The following is a 27,233-nucleotide window of genomic DNA, read 5'->3' as shown; positions in this document are numbered from 1 at the left end:
GTTTCATTTGCCCTGTTTTTTTGTGTTCATTGTAAAATAAAATAAAATACAAATTTAAAACATGAGCACACTGTGACTTTGATAGCGAAACCAGACATTGTACCGACACACTTTAGCAAAACCAGACATTGTACCGACACACTTTAGCAAAACCAGACATTGTACCAACACACTTTAGCAAAACCAGACATTGTACCGACACACTTTAGCAAAACCAGACATTGTACCGACACACTTTAGCAAAACCAGACATTGTACCGACACACTAAGCAAAACCAGACATTGTACCGACACACTTTAGCAAAACCAGACATTGTACCGTCACACTTTAGCAAAACCAGACATTGTACCGACACACTTTAGCAAAACCAGACATTGTACCAACACACTAAGCAAAACCAGACATTGTACCGACACACTTTAGCAAAACCAGACATTGTACCGACACACTTTAGCAAAACCAGACATTGTACCGACACACTTTAGCAAAACCAGACATTGTACCGACACACTTTAGCAAAACCAGACATTGTACCAACACACTTTAGCAAAACCAGACATTGTACCGACACACTTTAGCAAAACCAGACATTGTACCAACACACTTTAGCAAAACCAGACATTGTACCGACACACTTTAGCAAAACCAGACATTGTACCGACACACTTTAGCAAAACCAGACATTGTACCGACACACTTTAGCAAAACCAGACATTGTACTGACACACTAAGCAAATCTAACAATTATACTGTACTTTGTAGATTTAAATCCATTTGGGAAATTGACTATCAAATATAAATGTAGAAGAAAGCAGGAATATACATCTTTCAAAAATTAGTAATCAAGATGAAATTTAGTAAAAATAAATTGTTTTGTTCACGGGAACAGATTGTAGAAAAGTTGTTCAGTTTCTGGCAACAATGTTGCTTTCAGTATCTGTATAGAATAAATAGCCCCCTCTTGTGACCAAGAAAAAGACTTGTAAATTAATATGTAAATTGGAATTTGGGATGGATATACATAGCAAAATGGTTATTATTGAATATACTATAAGCCATGTATTGGATTACCAAGTATGTAATCCACTGATGTACATACCAAGTATTTGAATCCTACATACATGTATCACCTCTTTGTTGCCTCACTGGTGAACTCTGACCTTACCCCGGTATATTGAATAGGCATGATGTCGTGTATATTTCCAATCTTGATCTTTTCACCACCAGTTCCATTTTCTCATCACAAATTCGCAAAATAGTCTCATTTATAGTGTGCAGATTTTTTTCATACATTGGGACAAAAATACCCAAATTTTTTTGAATAAAAACTGAAAATTTACTCAAATTTTGTCTGTTGTCTAAAAATTAGAATTTATTTCCAGAAATATTGAAAAATATAAGAACAAAGTGCAGACAAATTTGGGCGAGAAAGTCTGTTATGAAAAGGTTACTAAGATTTCTATGCACTGGTGTTTTTATACCGAGATATATTTTGTAGTTTTATATATATGAGGTGTATTGAATTGCAATCAATTTGCTATTCAAATGAATATTGTATAGTTGTGATGTGAAAACACTTAGAAATAGTGATATGCTATTATGATGTACCCAGAGCAATTCAATAAGTGATTGGTTGATTTAAGTGACTGCTATTAAATTTGAATACTAAAGAGCTAAAAAAAACTTGCAAGTCACATTATACGTGTCCATTAACATTTGTTCTTTAGACATGGCATGTGTTATTATGTAATGATTTAAATCAACCAATAGAATGAGAATTTTATACTGGCCTCTTTATTCAGTATTTTAGTATTTCTATAAAATAAAAAATCACTATCACCTGCCCCAATGCACCTTGTATGCATGTAGTTTATGTTAATGTCTGATGACTTCATCAATAATCAACCATGCTTGGAATATGACCCTCCTAATACAAATGTACACTTTGACTTTTAAAGTTCAATGATTTTTTTTTGCATTTATATAACATGATTAATTAAATTGTTCGTCCATTTGAAGATCTATTACCAAAGAATGCCAATTTTGTTCATTCTTTACCCTTTTATTCAAATCAGTTTGGTGTCTTAACTACTGTTGTCGGGGATATTGAAGTGACATTTATTTCAAAGGGTTTTATTTATTATCAATCAAATGTAGTGCTTGCCTTAATTTTTACCTTTTGGTTGTCGTCATGGGAACAATCAATCCGCATCAAAAGTCAGGAAGTGACTGCCATCCAAGTTGCCCAGTTAGAGTAGTATATAATTTATGCCCAGTCTGGGAGGTAGCCATTCCGTGGATAACGAGTCCTCTCCAGTGGAATACCCTGTGCATAATAACCATCAGTAGTACGGAGGGTACGATATCAGTATGAGCTACTGTGTTGCTTTCTCTACTGCTTCTGATGAAGCTGAGTTATTAGCAAATGATGCAAACACAGTCATATCCACGGCAACCGAATATCTCATCAAAGGCCATTCAAAGGTTGAAGAGGAAGGTACATTACTGATTATTCTATATTTTGTCTGTTCATGTCACTACGATGTCTGCCATTGTGTGTCTTGTATATTCAGTCGCCTGGCATTTCAGTCAGAATACAATATAATCAATTACTAATGACATAAATAGGTACATGTAATGTATTGCATGGTGAGGTTTTAAAATAATTATCTTATCTTACTAATATACTGCAAGATATAAAACCATATCACTCCTTCCCTCCCTCCCTCCCAAGGCGTCATTTACTTACAGCAATAGAAATCAATTTTATTGAGCTATGCTATTAAGACCTCACCTGTTGTCACAAACAGCTGTTTTCACTTTTTTTTGGACACTGACATATTATGTTTGTAAGGAAATAACAAAATGCCTTACAGTTTGATAATTTGTTGTCAGCATGGCAAATGCATGCAAGTCAGGGGTCTCTCAAGAATACATTTCTATCATCTTTAAATGAATAATTATTTCATGAAGGATAACCTACCTTAGTTGTCCCTCTGTTAAAAAAATTACATAAGAGCAACAAATTAATTATAATGAGGTATCAATAACATGTACATCATTGCTCTAGCTTGATGATTACCCCGGTAATCAACAAAACCTATGCTTAATGTAAACCAGTAAACACTTCCAATTTTCAGAAGTTAGAGTCAGTTTCAAGCTTCATTGAATGTTGTGTAATTTTGCAATATTTTGTTTTTCATATTCTGTCACAAAATATTCAAGGTAGTTTATAAATTTGAGGTGTAGGGTTATCAGATCCACCTACGTTTTTTTTTACAGAAATGCATGATCCATATGCAATAATTTCAATAATGCATTAATTCTTTGAGAAATATACTAGTAGATAATACTTAAATTGGATTTATTGGATTTTCCATGTTGTGTGTTGATTTATATTATAAGCTGTTATTCTGATAAATTGTGGATTATAAATACATACATAGCTGCAGTGTATACATCAGGACTATTGATACTTGATAACTTAACGAGAAGTTTCTGTTTTATAATGATATTATTAGCAGCTAATTTATGCTTTTATAAAAATTACTAATATTTCTATTTCATTTGATGAACATTGGGGAAAGTTAATTTCACGCAAAAAATGTATTTATTTCTATGCAAATTAGCTATGGTAATTCCACCAATGTTGTAATTTTTCAATTCATTTACATCCTTCTGTGTAGTAAATGACCTAGTACTTAATTTTCATTTCATGATTTCTATTGTTCCCAAATACTTTATATTGGGAAAAATATATTAAAATCCGTGTCTACCCCCCCCCCCCAAATGTTAAAACCGTTACTAATTACAATAAATTTAATTTATTTGGCTTTATTGAATCATAATATTTACAATAGAAAATGATTTGAAGTTAGATCTGTACATTAAGTCAGTGTGAGTGTAAGTAAGTTTTGCTTTTAGTTTTATAAACGATACCTGAAGTGCTTGACATGACTGTGCTGTGTCAGAAGACGACTGTGCTTGTTTGCTTTCTGATAGCGTGTCAGGTCAATTGAGACATTAAATACGAAAGCTAGGAAACTAATCATACCAGACTGCGAATAAAGGGTAAACTTTAGGGTACTACATTGTATGGCTGGTGTTTCACAGTAAGCCAGCATTATTCATGGTGTGTTGCACTGTGCCATGTATATTGTACAGTTATAGTCAATTGAATTATTTATGACTTAAAATCTATGCAGGGTCGTCAAGCAGGATTAAAAAGAATTAAACTTCCAAATGCACTGAACTGTTTTCAAAGTGACATCACTTTAGGTAGTCTTTCAGGTGATGTTCCCCGGGGTAAGGTCCTTGTCTATGCTGACATCCAGTGTTTTTTCTTGCTTTATATACACCTGTAATAGCAGACAACTGCATTTCATAGATTTGTTTGTTAAGAGAAGAATTTTCTGGATGCGTTATCCAGCAATAAATTATACATTTGCACTGTAAATATTGGGACAACATACAATGTACATGTAAGAGTAGATTGAAGTGGTCTTGTTCTGTTAGTTTAATTTATTCTATAATAATATTAATAAATGTTTTTTTTTTATTTTAACCACTGACATGCTTCTGTCTCTTCTGTTTTGAGCACAAACCCTACTAATTCCATCAGATTATGAGTTTGTGAAAAAAAAAATTTCCTATCACCTGGAAATATACATTTTTTCCCCCACATGTTATTGTTCCTATCATCTGTCAATATGCATGCTAATTATTAACATTAACACCAATGTATATTTTCTTAATCCCTTGAGCTCTATAATTTTTCTTGGTGCAATGTTTTGTCCATTTTAAGGTATTTCTCAACCATTACTTTCATATTTTTTGACCAAATCGACATAATTTGCATTGGCTGCTTGTCTTGATGAAAATTTGGAAAAAATATGAAAAATATTTGGCACTCAAATGGGTAAAGGAACAGTACTGAAAGCTGCTTTTTATCTGGTGTGAGACTTACTGAATATTTACACATTATGTATTTATTGATATTGGCATACTGTAAAAAGGTTAATTATTCACTGGGTTATAATTTTGTTCATTTCGCTGACTGGAAAATGTGCCAAATTAAAACACAGTGAATATGTAAAATTTAGCATAGAACACATTATCTAAATGATAAAACCATGAATTCAAAACCCACTGAATATGCCTAAATCAGGGAACTTTAAACCCAGTGAAAATTAATCATTTTACAGTAACTTGTGTGAATAAATTGTGCAGGCATAAGATATAATATTTTTCAACCCAAATATTTCAACTAAGACATATTTTTTTAACAATGTACAGTCATTTTATTGACATTGTCTGTTATGTTGATGTTTTAAATAATTTATTATCGGTATATGTATTGAAATTCAGATTGTATTTTTAAGTAAAAACCTTGAATGTATTTCTTAGGATTATGTTTTTGACATTTGCATTCAGTGTATAATTAAATCTATTTTAAATCTCATGCTTTTATGCATATCACTTTCTGCCAAATTTTGTGAATGCACCAGACTTCACACAGTAAATTGATTTTCACTCTCTTTAATGGATATTGGCAGCTGTTTGTGATTTGGGTTATTCTAGCAAGAAACTGGTAATTGGTACTTGAATTATAAAGCAATAAAACCATACCATACACAGAGATTGGGTAGACCATATGTGTTTAATTCCATGCTTTGCTGTTTTCTCAAAAAATTAATGCATTATTGCATATGGATCATGCATTTCTGTAAAAAAAAATCCCATTTGATTTATTTTTAAGGTTGATTATTTCCATGCTACCCAAAATAGATTTGTGCAACCCAAGTATGTGTCTATTTCCAACACACCAATTAGGATTACACTAACATTTAGAATTATGTATTTGTATTTTTAAAACAACCAAACCCTATCTAAACTGACAAATTAAACCCTGTAAACTTTAACCAAACTCTGTCTAAACTAGGAAATTAAACCCTGTCTAAATTGAGAAATTAAATTCTGTCTAAACTGGGAAATTAAACCCTGTCTAAACTGAGAAATTAAACCCTGTCTAAACTGAGAAATTAAACCCTGTCTAAACTGGGAAATTAAACCCTGTCTAAACTGAGAAATTAAACCCTGTCTAAACTGAGAAATTAAACCCTGTCTAAATCAACCAAACCCTGTCTAAACCAACCAAACCCTGTCTAAACTAACCAAGCCCTGTCTAAACTGAGAAAGTAAACCCTGTCTAAACTGAGAAATTAAACCCTGTCTAAACTGGGAAATTAAACCCTGTCTAAACCAACCAAACCCTGTCTAAACTGAGAAATTAAACCCTGTCTAAACTGGGAAATTAAACCCTGTCTAAACTGGGAAATTAAACCCTGTCTAAACTGAGAAATTAAATCCTGTCTAAACTGAGAAATTAAACCCTGTCTAAACTGAGAAATTAAACCCTGTCTAAACTGAGAAATTAAATCCTATCTAAACTGAGTAATTAAACCCTGTCTAAACCAACTAAACCTTGTCTAAACTGAGAAATTAAACCCTGTCTAAACTGGGAAATTAAACCCTGTCTAAACTGGGAAATTAAACCCTGTCTAAACTGGGAAATTAAACCCTGTCTAAACTGGGAAATTAAACCCTGTCTAAACCAATTAAACCCGGTCTAAACTGAGAAATTAAACCTTGTCTAAACTGGGAAATTAAACCCTGTCTAAACTGGGAAATTAAACCCTGTCTAAACCAACCGAAGCCTGTCTAAACTGAGAAATTAAACCCTGTCTAAACTGAGAAATTAAACCCTGTCTAAACTGGGAAATTAAACCCTGTCTAAACTGAGAAATTAAACCCTGTCTAAACTGAGAAATTAAACCCTGTCTAAACTGAGAAATTAAACCCTGTCTAAACTGAGAAATTAAACCCTGTCTAAACTGAGAAATTAAACCCTGTCTAAACTGGGAAATTAAATCCTGTCTAAACTGAGAAATTAAACCTTGTCTAAACTGGGAAATTAAACCCTGTCTAAACTGGGAAATTAAACCCTGTCTAAACCAACCGAAGCCTGTCTAAACTGAGAAATTAAACCCTGTCTAAACTGAGAAATTAAACCCTGTCTAAACTGGGAAATTAAACCCTGTCTAAACTGAGAAATTAAACCCTGTCTAAACTGAGAAATTAAACCCTGTCTAAACTGAGAAATTAAACCCTGTCTAAACTGAGAAATTAAACCCTGTCTAAACTGGGAAATTAAATCCTGTCTAAACTGGGAAATTAAACCTTGTCTAAACTGGGAAATTAAACCCTGTCTAAACTGGGAAATTAAACCCTGTCTAAACTGAGAAATGAAACCCTGTCTAAACTGAGAAATTAAATCCTGTCTAAACTGAGAAATTAAATCCTGTCTAAACTGAGAAATTAAATCCTGTCTAAACTGAGAAATTAAACCCTGTCTAAACTGAGAAATTAAACCCTGTCTAAACTGAGAAATTAAACCCTGTCTAAACTGAGAAATTAAATCCTGTCTAAACTGAGAAATTAAACCCTGTCTAAACCAACTAAACCCTGTCTAAACTGAGAAATTAAACCCTGTCTAAACTGGGAAATTAAACCCTGTCTAAACTGGGAAATTAAACCCTGTCTAAACCAACTAAACCCTGTCTAAACTGAGCAATTAAACCCTGTCTAAACTGACAAATTAAACCCTGTCTAAACTGAGAAATTAAACCCTGTCTAAACTGGGAAATTAAACCCTGTCTAAACTGGGAAATTAAACCCTGTCTAAACTGGGAAATTAAACCCTGTCTAAACTAACCAAGCCCTGTCTAAACTGAGAAATTAAACCCTGTCTATACTGAGAAATTAAATCCTGTCTAAACTGAGAAATTAAACCCTGTCTAAACTGAGAAATTAAACCCTGTCTAAACTGAGAAATTAAACCCTGTCTAAACTGAGAAATTAAATCCTGTCTAAACTGAGAAATTAAACCCTGTCTAAACCAACTAAACCCTGTCTAAACTGAGAAATTAAACCCTGTCTAAACTGAGAAATTAAACCCTGTCTAAACTGGGAAATTAAACCCTGTCTAAACCAACTAAACCCTGTCTAAACTGAGCAATTAAACCCTGTCTAAACTGACAAATTAAACCCTGTCTAAACTGAGAAATTAAACCCTGTCTAAACTGGGAAATTAAACCCTGTCTAAACTGGGAAATTAAACCCTGTCTAAACTGGGAAATTAAACCCTGTCTAAACTAACCAAGCCCTGTCTAAACTGAGAAATTAAACCCTGTCTATACTGAGAAATTAAACCCTGTCTAAACTGAGAAATTAAACCCTGTCTAAACTGAGAAATTAAACCCTGTCTAAACTGAGAAATTAAACCCTGTCTAAACTGGGAAATTAAACCCTGTCTAAACTGGGAAATTAAACCCTGTCTAAACTGAGAAATTAAACCCTGTCTAAACTGAGAAATTAAACCCTGTCTAAACTGAGAAATTAAACCCTGTCTAAACCAACCAAACCCTGTCTAAACTGAGAAATTAAACCCTGTCTAAACTGGGAAATTAAACCCTGTCTAAACTGGGAAATTAAACCCTGTCTAAACTGGGAAATTAAACCCTGTCTAAACTGGGAAATTAAACCCTGTCTAAACTGAGAAATTAAACCCTGTCTAAACTGCGAAATTAAACCCTGTCTAAACTGGGAAATTAAACCCTGTCTAAACTGGGAAATTAAACCCTGTCTAAACTGGGAAATTAAATCCTGTCTAAACTGGGAAATTAAACCCTGTCTAAACTGAGAAATTAAACCCTGTCTAAACCGAGAAATTAAACCCTGTCTAAACCCTGAGAAGTTAAACCCTGTCTAAACTGGGAAATTAAACCCTGTCTAAACTGGGAAATTAAACCCTGTCTAAACTCGTTGTTTACAATTAGTCAATCAATTACAAGATAACTGACTGTTAATATTTTGGTTTCTGATGTTCTAAGAACGTTGGCAGCTTTGTACTAATTTTTAAATACATGTAATACCTTACTGATTAAAATTTATTTTTATGGTGCTAACACATGGCAGTATGTAACATCCCATCTATTTATGAGAATAGTATGCAAATAGCTGGAAAATTAATTTAAATGTTGGCATGGAGGGTTATTAATCATTACATCTTCACACATGTGTATGAATCACTTACTAAAATGCAAATAGTGACCTTTAACCGCTATCATCTACTCCATGGCCCCTGCCCTTGCCCAACCCCCTGCACCTGTCCTTGCATGTACTAGTTTATTCTAATGTCAGGTTACTGCTATGCTGTCAACCATTTAACCCCACACGGTACCAATTATAAAACATGAATATTTGCGTGTTTTTACCATATTCAGCCTAGCAGACTTGGTCAGTCGAGATGATTTCAATGTCAATGTCAATTTGAATTGGGGGGATCCCTGTCAGGCTTGAGATTTTTGTTAAAACAAAAAATAATGTATATGAAGAGAAAAGAAATTAAAATTTGTATCTGCAATGATGGAATAAAATGTTTGCACCCCTTGGTTACAAATGGAATATTCCATCAACAATCAAACCATGCAGCATTTACTTAATCTAGTATTAAGTAAATTTGCTGCTTGCCTTTATCTGATGCCCCTCAATGGTAATTGTCAGCTCCACAAAATGTTGCTTGAACTTTTTGCACTTTATCTCTAATCAAAAATATATAAGCATCAGGAAGTGATATTGCTCACAGATTTTGGTCACAAGTATTTAAATGACAATTGACAAATGTATAAATATTCGTAATAAAAGAAGGGAATGGGTTTGTTGTGTAGATAGTAGATCATTAAAGAAAAAGAACCTTATACTGCAAGTCAAGATTTATTAGTTTTAATTGCCATGACATCTACCATGCGGTTAATTGTAATCTCATTCACTGCTACATAGACATGTCCACACTATAATTTCAACTTGTGCTAAAAAGAGCTCAACATTGTTCCCACAGCACATGGAATATGTACAGTACTGTACATATAACTTAACATTTAGCTGGCTCTAACCTTTTCACCACCAGTTCCTTCTTTTCATCACAAATTCTCAAAATAGTCCCGTTTATAGTCTGCACTTTTCTTTAGAAGATTGGGACAAAAACAACTAAATGTTTGGAGTAAAAACTGAAAATTGAATAAAATTTTGCCTGTTGGCTCTAAAATTAGGGTTCATTTCCAGAAATATAGAAGAATATATAAGAAAAAAGTGCAGAATAATTTGGCGAGAAAGACTGGTGCTGAAAAGGTTAAGCTGGCTTAGTTTGATTTAAATACTCTACATGTCTACATTTTACAGATAAATCTGCTTAATATGTCTCGTATTCATAATGTAATATAAGGAATAAGTTGAAATTATTGATGACAAGTGATACTTGCTTCAAAAATTGCAGACTTTATGAAAAGTCCTAGTCAGCTGATAGCCAGCTTGTAAGTTATATTACTCCCACACTGTACATGTAATATTTATATATCGTGTCAGAAGCTACCAGGGTATTACATAAACAGTAAAGTCCAACCAATACAAATTATTCTGGCACCAATGTAAACAGTTTGTGAGTTGAGCTGAGTGATACTTGTATGCCGTTCTTTCTCCACGTTTTTGTTTGTATAAAATACACGTAAATGTCGAACTTATCATGCAATGCATATGCAAGTGTTGTGTTGATAAACAGTGATTTACCACAACCCAATGTGCCCTCTAAGTAGTAAGCATGCATGCGAGTTTTGATCTTGCTATGATGTGTAACAAATACTGACTTGGACTACTTTAGAATCCTTTGATGCATTCTAATCACTCCAGGAATTACCAAAGTAACCCTTGATAGTGTCTTTCTTGCACAACAATCAAAGTCGCCATCTTTGTTTATATACCGTTATATATCAGACCCATGTCTCAGGCATGTGTGGTGGGATGATTATCACAGTTTTATATAAAAATAATAATATAAATATTATTATTAATGTAATATTGGTGAACAAGATTATACCTTTTCACTACCAGATTTTCTCACCCAAATCGTTCTTCACTTTTTTAGCTCCGCTGTCAACTTTGTCGAGCGGAGCTTATCATATGAGTGATTGTCCGTCGTCCGTGTCAATGTTTTACTTTTTCGACTTCTTCTTGAAAACTACAAGCCTGAATGCTTTGATACTTGGTGTATATGTACCTTGGGTAGACCTCTCTCAGATTTGTTCATTTCATGATGATATCTTCAATTCTCTAATTTTGGTGAATATTTTTGTAATTTTTGGTAAAAAGTGATATTTTCGACTTCTTGTTGAAAACCGCAAGTCCAATTGCTTTGATATTACATAATTAGGTACTACATGTGGATCTCTCTCAGATTTGTTCATTTTGTAATGATATCTTTAGTTCTCTAATTTTGGTGAATATTTTTGTCATTTTTGGTAAAAAGTGATATTTTCGACTTCTTGTTAAAAACCGCAAGTCCAATTGCTTTGATATTACATATATAGGTACTACATGCGGACCTCTCTCTGATTTGTTCATTTTGTAATGATAACTTAATTATCTAAGTAATTTTGGTGAATATTTTTGGCATTTTTGGTAAAAAGTGATATTTTCTTCTTGTTAAAAACCACAATCATTTATGGTGAAAAATGATATTTTTGAATTTTTGTTGAAAACAGCAAGTCCCATTGCATTGATACTATGCATATTGTTCATTTTCTAATGATATCTTCTGTTCTATAATTGAAATGTGCATTGCAAACAGCGGAGCTATCTCAGCCGAGAGGCTGCTTGTTCTTTTATTCTTCAATATTTTTGGAAATTAACCCTAATTTTGAAACCAACTGACAATTTTCAGTTTTAGCTCAAAGATTTGGCTATTTTTGGTGCAATACTCTGAAGAAAAGTGAAGACTAAAATAGAACTATTACAGTAGCTTTGGCAGAGTAATTCACTGTTTTAGCTTTTATTCATATACATATAGAGCAGTAAACAATGGTTTATAGATTGAACCATGTCCCTGTGTTGTCATGTAACTACATCATATTAGCTGAGGTGTGCTTATTTACTTGTTTATATTTTTTTGTAACAGGCAATACTTTAAATCACTTTTTTTTCTCCTAACTTTTGTTTTGTACAGTACAAATGGTACATACAGTGCATTTTACCACAGACACCTTCAATGTCTTGCTCTATGACAGGGTTGTGTGATTATATTTCTATTATCAGGGCAATTTGATATGTTCTCCCAGTGGCAAGTACTTCCAGAAAGTAACCTGCATTTTTCTGTACAAAAATGAATTATACTGTAGTTCACATGTTGTGTTGCTTTCAGACATCAATGTGTTGTAAAATCTATTTACAGCATAAATCATTTTTAAGGCTTAGGTTTAACACAAGTAAAGCGCACACCTTTATGAGTGTGAACAGGGCTATTGATCTATTGATGTAAACACTTAACGTTTACATCAGTTAAGGTTCTGGTTGCTGTACATATAATGTCTGTTTTATCATCGGCAGGTCTTGTTGAACCATTGGAAGATATTCCTATTGATACTGGCAAGTATGATGATTTCCATACCATTGATTGGTTAAAAGATATCCAGAAAGACAGACAGAGACACAAAAGGATTCACCGAGACAGAGACAAGTCTCCGCTCAACAAATTGAAGGCTGCTCACGATGCCTGGTCAGGATGGCTTGTGGTGTTTTTAGTGGGTGTCGGTGCAGGTATGCTATTTACATTGTCACTCTCATTGAAGGAAATAGTAATAAAACGGTGACGCACATATTTTAAGTTGGTAAAATTTGACGTAGATTGAGACGTTATTTGCCATGATAACATGTGAATTTGTTTACTGTACAGAGCTTAATTATTCACTGGCTTCTAGTTTCACCTATTTTGCTGATAGCTGAATAATAATAGATAATAATGTATTGTTTTCTTTACAAACCATTTAATTTAATCTTTTCACCTCCAGTTCCTTCTTTTCATCACAAATTCACAAAATAAAATTGAAAATTGGCTCAGATTTTGTCTGTTGGCCTCAAAAATGAGTGTTCATTTCCAGAAATGTTGAAGAATCTAAAAAAAAAAAGTGCAGACAAATTTGAACGACAAAATCTGTTGGTGAATATCCCTACAACATCAAATACGCTGAAATTAAACCTGGTGAATATTCTTTCTGTACAGTATCATTAGAATAACACATGTTGGGTATGCGTTGCCATTGCTTAGTGTGTGGTATAATAATTATCATGTCTGCCAGATCGTCAGAGAAAGTGGGTTTGACTCCTGTCATCAGCAGCCCACTCAGTAGTAAAAAAAAAAAAGAATACTTACATGTACTGCCAACTTGGCAAGTTTGCAGTCTTGTTGCGAATATGGCCTCCAGTCAGAGTGGACTTAAAAAAAGTCTGTCTTGTGTGCTGTTCCTATCCTCAGTGCATATCAAAATTCACAGTATCTTTATAGTGGATTACTGTAAAATGACAGGAACTTGCAGAAAAAATATATAGAAGATAGGTATATGACTGAACAGACTACCCTGTACAAATAAAGTCTAGCATGTACGTGGTTTAATGTTATATTTGAATTGCCCCTTCTCTTCGACCATGAAGGTCACACATTAAAAACATATACAAAAATCTTCACTACAAACATTTCGCAACAAATTACTGAAAAATGATTTGTTTTGACCCTACCCACCCCCATCTCTACTATGTACTTCCTCTCAAACAAAACTGCATAAATATAGACTCAACACAATATACATGTAGTAAAGTTTGTGTTACATTCTCAGCCAAAAATACATTGTATGTACTTTAACAACCCATGTGTAAAGTACGGTACAACCAAATATTGGTTTTTATCTGCATAATATTAATTTGAAAAACAAATCTAAATGAAATGATCTTCAAATTGTTGCAACTTAGGATTTTATTGAAAACTTTCAGTTGTTTGTTTTATTCATAGAATGTAGATACAAATCAGTTGATTTATTATGTCCATATGTGTGTGTGTCTACAAAATCACTCTGAGAAATCCTATCCATGAAAAGGTTTACATGTACCAATAAATACAAGTAGACTTCAAGAAATTAATTTCTCTAAACTGTTATGTTATATTCACCCTGTTGTACCTAATAGTATATTGTATCAGCACTGGTAACCTGGCTGTATTATAAACAGTGAACATATGTAACAAAGTTAAAACAGATAATTAAATTAGTATTGAGGATGTAATAATTAACTAATAAAAATAAGCAAATTTTGTTAATTTAGTTTTTTCAAATTATGACATTGAGGTTTAAAATGCTTCATATATCACTCTATTCTGACATTTACTGTGTATTTCTTAATACACTAAACACATAAAATTGTTAGGTTGCCAGCCAGCCATGTTATTTCAACTCTCAATTGCTTCATTTTGATTAGTTTTCAAACGTCATCCTACTTCCTGGATTGTTGTATAGATTACATGCAGCTTAGATGGTGTGTAACGTGAGGCCGCTTCTCTGCATGTCATAGCGTATTGAAGTCACTTCAAATGCCTTGAAAATAACAACATTTATTAGAAGTTTGACAGGCTACTCGTTTTGAAAGCTGGTAGTCAAATAGTACTATTTGGTAGTCTATCTGGTTTTTAAGGTACTTACAACCATGTACAGAAAAGTGTGATTAGAAATACCATGTCATTTTGCTCAATTTGTGTTGAATATAAATAGTTTTGAAGACTAATTCTTTATTTCATAAAAGAAGTACTAATATTTTTTGTAAATTTTTAGTATTCCAGTTGGGCTGATAGTTATGAAAAATGGTAGTTCCAGTACTAGATTTGGCAGTCTTTGCGCCTTGGGCTACTGTTAATTTTCATTCTGCTTCACAAACATCAACTATGAAACAGCACAGAAAACAGTGAAATATACTTATTTATAACTCATCTTCATTTGATTGGTTTATTTCCTTTAGATTGATATCATGTACAGCGGGTTATTAATTGCTGTTTCACCTGATCATCTCTCGGCAGTCATCTGATGTCTGCGTCTCCTTTCCCCTGAGATATATAGTGTGGAATATTTCACTTTGATTCATTGAAAGATTGTGCTTAAATTGATTGCTGTCTCCTAGATGTTTGTCAGAATAGAAGTGATAGTGAAAGAAATGCCACTCTATTCTGTTTGTTTTTTTACCATGGAGGTAGTCTCATTGATGTCCACACTTATTTATCCCACATCGTGGGCAGTATTTTGCTGCATTGCCATACAATTATTTATTCAGATTATAGAGGTGAATAGTCAGTGTTCCATAGTGTGTGATGGGCTTCAGTTAATATTGCCAAATTTAATTATTCTTAATCATTAATTTGTTGAGGATTCAAAATGTTTACTTTATTTAAAAAAATTTTACAGTGAGATTAAAGTGGGTGTGACTTTAAAGAGGTTCAACCAAATTTAAGAGTATGTCATATTCTTCATACTTCAAGATTCTAAAAATAAAAAAAATATTATTGATGCAAATCAATTATTAAAATATTGACATATGTTAGTCAATCTGCAATGTACTAAAAAAGGGCCTTGTTTATTTGCTAGTTTTTAATTTTGTTGATTCTGTACAGACATTTAAAATAACATTAGAACTCATTGTTTCTCTGCCAATTTCATAAACCCAGAGAAATTACTAAAAACATCAATATAGTAAAATTAAATGCCAGTGAAAATAAATAATTACAAAAATATTGTTTCCACTTTATACAATATGTTCTTTCCCATAATGCATTGCATGTACATGTATGTGCAGTTACATGCTCAGTAGTGTAAAAATTGAATATGACTCAAGCTCCGTCTTTCAATTGTACATTTCAACAGTTTATCTATGTTGTTTTCTAGCGTACATGTGACCTTATATTGAACTGATGTGCCCTAAATGGCATATCGGCAAAATACTGTACTATGTCAATATAGCCTAAGGGATAAGACGATACAGATCATGTCAATATGTTTATCTATAGTTGCTTTCTATGGGACTTTAATTGTTGATACTTATCCACACTGAAAAATTGGAGTCTTGCATAATTAATAAGATAGAACTGAGACATTTCATAGACATTTGTGTTTTCCTTCAGAATTTGTACAGATTTACATAAAATGACTTAAAAACATCTGTATATGATTTGGTGGTGCAGAAGTGCCATATAACTAATGAGTCTGTCCCCTTCTGACTTACCGGTAGTTTCAAATTCCTTAAATTGTTGGGGCTATTTGTAGAGATATCGTGGATAACCAAAATAAATTGAAAAAATGTAGTGAGCAGCCGATGTGTGTTCAATCAATTCTTACATGATTTACATGAACATTTTGTTTTATCCAGTGAAAACTACTTAGTTATTTGGAATGTCAAAATTTTGTGTTGCCATGGTTCCCTTAAATTTTCCATTAATCACTACAGGTGTATCTTCACAAGATGTTCACAGGCTCAGATAAAAAATTAGTTACATATAAATTATAAAACAACTGACCAAAGTATGTATATCAGTGTGTATCCTGTGCTACTAAATACATGTATGAAACAATTTGTAATGCGTTTCTAAGCAAACAATTAAATGACAAATTTGCAAAAAGACATTGTTCAAGCATCCATGAAAATGGTGATTATTTAGCCATTTATCATTAGTTGCTATGGTAAACGATATCTACATATTTTGTTTGGTTACATATGTATATACAAGATGAATACTTATGTTTGTCACGAATTCTAATAAATGCTATATATTTTTTTTCATGAAATAATACCTTATATGGATTTCTATGAAAATTGTTCCCAAATATGTAATTTTTGGCATTTTTTTACCAAAAAAATAATTTATATTGAAAAATAAAGTTAATGACATACAGTATGTCCAATTACTTTTGAAACATAAGATTGTGATAAATTTTCTATCGTTATTTGTTTGCTTGAATAACCACAATCTTTCTCAAATTTACAAGTGGTAAACATTTATGCAAAGGTTAGTCATAGAGAATAACTTTGCAAAAATGTATAAATATTGCATGTCCCATTTGTCACACAAACTATCACTGTTCTTTATCAAGTGGTAAACATTGTAACTGATACATGCAGTTCCTTTCATAATTAGAAGGGTTAAATCAACCACTGTGGTGTTTTGAATAAATAATTGCTTGATGGAGGGGCTATGGTATATTGTTATGTTCTTCTGGGATGCAATCCAAGCCTGAAATCACATTACCATGACAATCTGTGGATGGCATCACAAAGTAACGACAAGTATCTCTTTTCTCTAGGTACCTGTGCCGGGATAATCGACATCGGAGCATCATGGATGACAGATTTAAAACTTGGAGTGTGTCCGCAGGCGTTTTATTTGAACAGAGAACAATGTTGTTGGGCAGAAAATGATACAGACCAACTGAAATTCAATGATAAAGGTTGCTCTAAGTGGCATACATGGGCAGAATTATTTAATATATTAGGCGATAATGCTGGCAGCTATATAATTAATTATTTATTTTATGTTTTATGGGGATTTGGATTAGCAACGCTAGCTGTGAGTTTAGTACGGGCGTTTGCTCCATACGCATGTGGATCTGGTATACCTGAGGTTAGTACACTTTTGATGCATTCACAATTAGACAATGTATTTCTTACATCATTGCTCATAGGAAGATGAGAAATCTGAGCTGAATAAATCAATTTTGATAGATGCATGGACTATTACCACTGACAGTTTTTTTTTTTCATTGATTGAGAGTCACTTCTTGGGTATGCTATGCATTGATCTATTTCATTGATTGAGAGCCTTAATTTTGTTATTATTCATTTATTAAGAGCAATTTCTTGGTCACAAACTGACCAATTTATTGATTGAGAGTCATTTCTTGGGTATGCCTTGACTAAGTTCATTCAAATTTGCAAGATAAGTATAGATACAGATATATATTTATTTTTAAAATTATACCCCCTTTTCACTTTTCACAATTACCAATTAAAGCACATTTTCTTTTTGTCACCATAGTGATGCCTTGTCTGAGACTGTACTCTGTTTTTATTTCAGATTAAAACAATATTAAGTGGCTTCATCATTCGTGGTTATTTAGGGAAATGGACATTATTAATAAAATCCATTACAATGATGCTAGCTGTATCAGCTGGACTGAGTTTAGGAAAAGAGGGACCACTAGTACATGTAGCTTGTTGCTGTGGAAACATCTTCTCTTACTTATTCCCCAAATATGGTAAAAACGAAGCCAAGAAGCGCGAGGTCAGTACTGAGATGAATTAAGTGATTAAACTGTATGATATGTCTATGTTGTCCTGGCAATGTCATGATCATCTAGTTAGTATTTCTTCTTGAATAGTGTGCATATTGGATGCTCTGATTACAGAATGCTGATAAAAGGTTTAAACCCATGACTTGTGAGAATAGAATACCGGTAGAATAGAATAAAATAGAATAGTAAAGAAATAGAATATAACAGCATAATATATTTTCAAAGAATACAGTCATGTAGTATAGAAATAGAATAGAATAGAATAGAATAGAATAGAATAGAATAGAATAGAATAGAATAGAATAGAATAGAATAGAATAGAATAGAATAGAATAGAATAGAATAGAATAGAATAGAATAGAATAGAATAGAATAGAATAGAATAGAAAAGAAAAGAAAAGAATAGAATAGAATAGAATAGAATAGAATAGAATAGAATAGAATAGAATAGAATAGAATAGAATAGAAAAGAAAAGAAAAATCAATTATCATATTACATATTTCCCTGGTCATACCTAAGCGCAGGTGCCTCGACATCAGGGAAAGTAATTGATGGGCGTATACCCAAGAATACCTCAGAAAAGATGAATTTGTTTATTATTGTAACCATGTTACATGTGTACCACTTTTGAAGAATTATCCAAATTATATTTTTCATTCACCATGGGAAATATTTCATCTTTTTTAGAAAATAAAATTGCAAAAATGTGATTGAATTATGCTGTGCCAGTTAAAATTCACTTAGTGGCAATTCTTACCATTGCACATGTGTACATAGCTATATGCCTTGATCTGCTTCTGCAGTTGATTAAAAATAGATTTAAACATTATTCTGGACTGTATATGGAATAATGATCAAGTTAAATACATGTACACATACAAAATGTACGTACTGATCCTACTATACAAGTTACCAAATAGTGAAAAATAGTAATTTTCATTTCTTTCTTTCCTTGGCGAGATGCAAATCAAAATTACTTCTTAAATTTAATAAATCCGATTTTTTTTTAAATGCAAAAAAATAGGTTATAAGAATTTTTATTTGTGAGTGCATAATCAAAAACACAAACTGTTCATTTGCATAACTGATCATAATTCCTCAATTAAAAAATGAAAATGCTTAATTGTTTGAAGCCAGTAATATATTTACAGCCCCATGCACAGGATGCATAGTAAACATGATTATTAATTTTTAAGTCAATTTAATCCATGATTTTATACAATATATTCGAAATGATCACTGGACATGGATGAAAGAAACTTACAGTGCATATACAAGCTAAGGTTGGGAGAATTAAGAGTTATACATCAATATACGGCTTTATTCACACACAACTTTTAACTGACATCTGAAACTAACAGAAATTTTTAGATAAATACAATTCCTCACAGTCATTCAAGTGATACAGTGTAGAATTACTTCCCAATTGAGATGTATAATGTGTAGTTTGTGAACGTCTGTCGTGATGCCAAAGTTCAATCAGCTGCATGAACCAATTAGATCACAGGAAATCATATTATGAAACTGCTACGATAGTATGCAACTGTCTTGATATATGGAATAAAAAAAGATGTCTTAGAGACATAAAAAAACATGAGAAAAATTTTAATTAAATCTAGGGGGAATAAAAGCATTACAGTCTGGCTATATGATTGTAAATTGAAGGAAAGAGCAGGGGTACTTTACAGGAATACTGTGTACACTAAAGCACAGATTAGTGTGACAGTTTCTTTAGACGTAATAACTTTAGGAATGATTGTCATGCACACACACCTAAGGTGTTTGTTGTGTCTGCAGCAAATGCGTTTGATACCTTGCATAGTAATTCCTATGAAGCATGTGAAATCAGACAATGCTGCCACCGATTGTATCAAACAAATCAAAGCAGGAATTTATGTGTGCATATTTTGCCATATTCTTCTGATTACCTCATTATTAAACATTTTTTTTCCACCGTTTAGTAATAATTGCATTCGTGATGGATTCCATGCATTTCCACATAACGTGTTGTCATGTGTAAGTATGAAATGATTGTTGTTTGCTTTGATTGCAGGTGTTGTCTGCAGCTTCTGCAGCCGGTGTATCTGTGGCATTCGGTGCTCCTGTTGGTGGTGTCTTATTTAGTTTAGAAGAGGTATGTATTTAAGTAGGGTATCTTATTTATCAGTACATGTGTAAACTTAAGACAAAGTTCAATTTTGATGTACGTGTCCCACACATATAATTTTGGAGATATTTGTGAAAATGTGTCTCTAAAATACCATTGACTTAACATTGGCTGTAATGTAAAATCTGTATTAGAAGCCGTGGCTTCTATTAAAAGGGAACAGAAGTGATGCAGTTTTTATTAGAGCATCTACACATCTGAAAAATAGTAAATTTGGGGTTTTCAATTGAAAATTTCAAAAAAGAATGGGTACGACTTCTATTAGGGATGTGACTTTTAATACAGATTAATGGTACTTACCGTACTATGCAAAGTATGTCACCTAATGCATTGTACTTTTGATCTGTTCCTGATACCAATCATTGATTAATGGCTAAGATTAAGGATTTAATACATTATCAAGTTTAAGTTTATTCTATGATTTGGTTCTATCTGTTCCATCATTTCTCAAATATGCTTTCACAGATTTTGCTCAAAGTTGGCTGAAAAATGCAAGACATAATGCATGTTATTTGTTTTTGGATTTTCTGAAATTTTACTGACTGGCTGTGGTTTTTGTTGTAAAATGGACATTTTCACATGTCATTAACTGTTTTTGTTGTAAAATGGACATTTTCACATGTCATTAACTGTTTTTGTTGTAAAATGGACATTTTCACATGTCATTAACTGTTTTTGTTGTAAAATGGACATTTTCACATGTCATTAACTGTTTTTGTTGTAAAATGGACATGTTCACATGTCATTAACTGTTTTTGTTGTAAAATGGACATTTTCACATGTCATTAACTGTTTCTGAGACATGCTTGGCTGATTTTGTTGATAACTGTCGCATGTTCTTTTGTTTTAGAATTTTACTGGTGGCCATTTTGTTTCATTGTCTGTGTGTCCTTTTTTGTTTCCTTGACACACTTTGACTCATTTTGTTCACAAAAACGAGATATTTTCAGATATCAAATTCAATACTCATATTGGATTACCATTGGATTGATTTTTGATTAATTTATAAATAATTAATTAATATTCAGAAGCTTAAAATTACAGTTGAAAGCTGTTGACCAATCACAACAACAGTGATTATGATGTCATTTATGCAGATAAATATAATTTCAAAAATATCATAGTGCAACTGACTTTGTACATGAAGGGTGTTACAAAAGATTGTCCCAATGACGAATCACAACCTCTTGTTTAAATCTGAATCTACATTCACTTATCCATGGGTAATCAGAAATTGGTGTGTTGCATTGTAGCATTTATATACCGTATTTACTCTATTAGAAGTACAGATAAACCAAAGATTGCATTTACTAAATCATTAAATTTTGAACATTGAAACGCCTCAGTCTGTAATTTGCACAAGTGCATGTGTAGTGTATGAACAAATATATCTTTAGTTGAACAAGTTAAAATATAGTATGGGGACTATGGTAATCATCTATTGGGAGATAATTTGGTGTGATACGTTGCTAAAATGCATGTCAGATGACATTTAATCATTTTATATAACAGTGTACATGTGTATTTCTTGGCTAATAGTTTTTGTTTTTCATTGTGATGGTAATTCTCTTACTTATTTGTGAACAAACTGTGACTAGAATAGTAAATACCTTGAGTAATGATATACTAAAGGTAGTTTTCAACTGTACAAGATACAGTATGCGACTCGCAAGGACTCATTTGTTTTGACATTATCACAAGAAAGGTTATATCTCTATTTTGGTTTTTGTACAACAATTTGTTAAAATTTGTAAATTGCATTGAGAAGTAAATAACGACTGGCTGGTACAAGTAATTGAGATAAAAGAATTACAGTGATCATACTGTCGTCCATTAGGTCTCCATTATTTGACTTAACTATCAACATATTTTCCATAGCTCTATCTGTTTAGCATGACAAAATATAAGACTACCATAAAAATAAATGTGTTTGCGTCTTTTTTCATTCAGACATCCATTCAACTGATAATTGTTTAAGCTTTTTTTTGTAATTTGCAAACTTCACAAACAACTGTAAAATTTTGTATTCTTTTTGTTCACATTTTAAATTTGCGTAACTTGCCGTAGAAATTATTTATAACAACAGAAATCAGAAAAAAATATAGCATGTTGCAAAGTTTATTAAATTGTCCTGAATACTCAGGTGATCACTAACCGCGTATTGTATATCATATCAGTAGTAATTATACCTAAATGTGAACAACAAACTTTTACTTCTGATGTCAACATATCTACAGCTAAATTCAATCAGAATTGAATTTTCTTAAAAATTAGAAATTGTCATCAGGTTGAAATATACTTAAATCTGTGTGTCAGGTTGAAAGATACCTACATCTGTGTGGTCAGGTTGAAAGATACCTACATCTGTGTGGTCAGGTTGAAAGATACCTACATCTGTGTGGTCAGGTTGAAAGATATCTACATCTGTGTGGTCAGGTTGAAAGATACTACATCTGTGTGGTCAGGTTGAAAGATACCTACATCTGTGTGGTCAGGTTGAAAGATACCTACATCTGTGTGGTCAGGTTGAAAGATACCTACATCTGTGTGGTCAGGTTGAAAGATACCTACATCTGTGTGGTCAGGTTGAAAGATACCTACATCTGTGTGGTCAGGTTGAAAGATACCTACATCTGTGTGGTCAGGTTGAAATATACATACATCTGTGTGGTCAGGTTGAAAGATACATACATCTGTGTGGTCAGGTTGAAAGATACCTACATCTGTGTGGTCAGGTTGAAAGATACCTACATCTGTGTGGTCAGGTTGAAAGATACCTACATCTGTGTGGTCGGGTTGAAAGATACCTACATCTGTGTGGTCAGGTTGAAAGATACATACATCTGTGTGGTCAGGTTGAAAGATACTACATCTGTGTGGTCAGGTTGAAAGATACCTACATCTGTGTGGTCAGGTTGAAAAATACCTACATCTGTGTGGTCAGGTTGAAAGATACCTACATCTGTGTGGTCAGGTTGAAAGATACCTACATCTGTGTGGTCAGGTTGAAAGATACCTACATCTGTGTGGTCAGGTTGAAAGATATCTACATCTGTGTGGTCAGGTTGAAAGATACCTACATCTGTGTGGTCAGGTTGAAATATACATACATCTGTGTGGTCAGGTTGAAAAATACTACATCTGTGTGGTCAGGTTGAAAGATACCTACATCTGTGTGGTCAGGTTGAAAGATACCTACATCTGTGTGGTCAGGTTGAAAGATACCTACATCTGTGTGGTCAGGTTGAAAGATACCTACATCTGTGTGGTCAGGTTGAAAGATACCTACATCTGTGTGGTCAGGTTGAAATATACATACATCTGTGTGGTCAGGTTGAAAAATACTACATCTGTGTGGTCAGGTTGAAAGATACATACATCTGTGTGGTCAGGTTGAAAGATACCTACATCTGTGTGGTCAGGATCTGTGTGGTCAGGTTGAAAGATACCTACATCTGTGTGGTTAGGTTGAAAGATACCTACATCTGTGTGGTCAGGTTGAAAGATACCTACATCTGTGTGGTCAGGTTGAAAGATACCTACATCTGTGTGGTCAGGTTGAAAGATACCTCCATCTGTGTGGTCAGGTTGAAATATACCTACATCTGTGTGGTCAGGTTGAAAGATACTACATCTGTGTGGTCAGGTTGAAAGATACCTACATCTGTGTGGTCAGGTTGAAAGATACATACATCTGTGTGGTCAGGTTGAAAGATACTACATCTGTGTGGTCAGGTTGAAAGATACCTACCTCTGTGTGGTCAGGTTGAAAGATACCTACATCTGTGTGTGTCAGGTTGAAAGATACCTACCTCTGTGTGGTCAGGTTGAAAGATACCTACATCTGTGTGGTCAGGTTGAAAGATACCTACATTTGTGTGGTCAGGTTGAAAGATACCTACATCTGTGTGGTCAGGTTGAAAGATACTACATCTGTGTGGTCAGGTTGAAAGATACCTACATCTGTGTGGTCAGGTTGAAAGATACCTACATCTGTGTGGTCAGGTTGAAAGATACCTACATCTGTGTGGTCAGGTTGAAAGATACTACATCTGTGTGGTCAGGTTGAAAGATACCTACATCTGTGTGGTCAGGTTGAAAGATACCTACATCTGTGTGGTCAGGTTGAAAGATACCTACATCTGTGTGGTCAGGTTGAAAGATACTACATCTGTGTGGTATACATACTGTGAATGCATTAATTGTTCACTGTTTTTAATTCCGCTATTTTCGCCGATAAATAAAATCTACTAAATTAAATCTATGTGAATATGTAAAGTAACAATTCAAATCATTGTTTTCTCAACAAATTTGTGAAATTAAAACACAGTGATTATGCTCAAAACATCAAAATAGAGAAAATAAATGGTTTTACAGTATGCAAGGTGTCATGTTATAAGATAGTTAATCTTATGTTCATTGCCGCAATACATTTTATATGACTACCTTAAATGACTCTAAGTGCTACAGTTGTACCGCATCACATATTCAAATGTCATGTAAATTTACAATGTATTTTGAATGCATCGCTGCAAGTCCTATATCAAACACAACATGGTGGGACAATGCTAGCGATTTAATACATGGAATTATTTGAACTTGTGTCGTCATTTTGATTGGGAGATTTAAGCCCACTTGAAGCTGAGCGTTGTGTACGCTAGAATTTCTCTTCTAAAGTAAATAATTATCTGTGTAAAGCAAGACAACTTCTTCATCTCTATGTCTGAAATATTTAGTTTTTTGTATATAAATTCATCCTATTATTTCTCACACTATTTAAAGTGAGTTATTTACTCATGCAATCTATCAGTATATGTACTTTACTTGTAAATTATTTTTCACCTTGCCATCGTTGTCATACATTCATTATTGTTGTATATTCTTCCCCATATCAGGTCAGTTATTATTTTCCAATGAAAACACTATGGAGGTCGTTCTTCTGTGCATTGGTGGCTGCATTTGTATTGAGAACTATTAATCCATTTGGTACTGACCATTTAGTGATGTTTTATGTGGAATATGACACGCCATGGTTCTTCTTTGAGTTAGTACCATTCCTCCTACTAGGTGTATTTGGGGTAAGTAACGATACCAGTAATACTGATCTCATCCTGTGATACAGGAGTAATGATACCAGTGATACCGATCTCATCCTGTGATACAGGAGTAACAATACCAGTAGTATCGATCTTATCCTCTGATACAGGAATAACAATACCAGTAATACTGAACTTATCCTGTGATACATGAGTAACAATACCAGTAATACTGATCTCATCCTGTGATACAGGAGTAATGATACCAGTGATACCGATCTCATCCTGTGATACAGGAGTAATGATACCAGTGATACCGATCTCATCCTGTGATACAGGAGTAACAATACCAGTAGTACCGATCTTATCCTGTGATACAGAAATAACAATACCAGTAATACTGAACTTATCCTGTGATACAGGAGTAACGATACCAGTAATACTGAACTTATCCTGTGATACAGGAGTAATGATACCAGTGATACCGATCTCATCCTGTGATACAGGAGTAATGATACCAGTGATACCGATCTCATCCTGTGATACAGGAGTAACAATACCAGTAGTACCGATCTAATCCTGTGATACAGGAGTAACAATACCAGTAATACTGAACTTATCCTGTGATACAGGAGTAACGATACCAGTAATACTGAACTTATCCTGTGATACAGGAGTAACGATACAGTAATACTGAACTTATCCTGTGATACAGGAGTAACAATACAGTAATATCTATCTCATAATGTGATAAATTTATATATGTATTAATTTTTCAATTGCTTTTTTGTGTTTCTTTTGTGTAGGGTCTTTACGGTGCATTCTTCATCAAAATGAATCTGAAATGGTGTAAATATCGTAAAACAAGTAAACTAGGAAAATTTCCTGTGGTTGAGGTAATGTATTCAATTTTATCAATCCTATGTTTCTCTGGTATGAGGAAAGAGAGAGCATTTTCACCAAGGACTTCAATTTATGTATATTTAAATGAACTGTGAGTGTTAAGTTTCAGTTCAATGCTTTAATTGATTGTGAAAATAGTTTTATTTTGTGCTCTCACATACCGTGCTACAAAGGGCAATGTTTATTTGCAGGTTATAACATTGGCACTAATTACTGCAATAATATCCTATCCCAATCCTTATACAAGAATGAGTTCAAGTCAACTTATAGAATTATTATTTAATGACTGTGGACCTGAAGATAATTTTAAACTATGGTATGTATGTCATAATATAGGGATAATGTAGTGGTAAATTTATGTTTAAACTTAAACATCAGAACTAACGATTAACCGGTCCACAATGGCTGGGTTTCTGATATAAACCCATCACTAATCCACAATTGTGAATTACTACAGAATATCAATTCTCTTTCATCGCCAGTGTCTAAGATGAATTTCAAAACATGTTTTTTTCTTGGAAAATGATCAATGAGTGTCAGTTTCTCACTCTGTCTCAAACTTTTTATTGATAGTAAAAGGGAAGGTACTGTAGTTGTATTCATAAGTGGGCATCATGCCTTTACTGCCAAAACAAAGTAATTTGTTACCTTCAACATTGAGGGCTATCTTTTATTTTTCAGTAACTACAAACACAACTACACACTTATGTTGCATACTGGGAATGTAGCAGCATCACCAGCTGGTCCCGGTGTTTATGAATCACTATGGTTACTGCTATTAGCTTTAATTTTCAAAGGAGTTATCACAGTATTCACCTTTGGCATCAAGGTAAGTCTTGACAAGGAGCATTGACGGAATTCA

At 33.3% G+C, this 27,233-nt stretch overlaps 1 protein-coding gene across 3 annotated transcripts in view; it reads left to right on the top strand.

Moving 5' to 3' along the window:
• The window catches only part of LOC100377540 (H(+)/Cl(-) exchange transporter 4-like), a 59,240-nt gene that overhangs the window by 18,159 nt on the left and 13,848 nt on the right, over positions 1-27,233 (top strand). For all 3 annotated transcript variants that reach the window (XR_014929072.1, XM_085497634.1, XM_078013166.2), the window contains 8 exons: positions 12,497-12,706; positions 17,278-17,594; positions 18,048-18,254; positions 20,319-20,399; positions 25,328-25,510; positions 26,275-26,364; positions 26,563-26,687; positions 27,053-27,200. Coding sequence is in view for 2 of the 3 variants with exons in the window: in XM_085497634.1 (XP_085353760.1) it covers positions 12,497-12,706; positions 17,278-17,594; positions 18,048-18,254; positions 20,319-20,399; positions 25,328-25,510; positions 26,275-26,364; positions 26,563-26,687; positions 27,053-27,200 (1,361 nt within the window). In the remaining variant the exon portion in view is untranslated. The remainder of the gene's footprint in view (positions 1-12,496; positions 12,707-17,277; positions 17,595-18,047; positions 18,255-20,318; positions 20,400-25,327; positions 25,511-26,274; positions 26,365-26,562; positions 26,688-27,052; positions 27,201-27,233) is intronic.

This window comes from Saccoglossus kowalevskii, chromosome 4, assembly GCF_978046115.1.
Source record: "Saccoglossus kowalevskii chromosome 4, keSacKowa6.1, whole genome shotgun sequence".
Taxonomy (NCBI): domain Eukaryota; kingdom Metazoa; phylum Hemichordata; class Enteropneusta; family Harrimaniidae; genus Saccoglossus; species Saccoglossus kowalevskii.
This window is presented reverse-complemented; position numbering and strand designations above follow the sequence as displayed.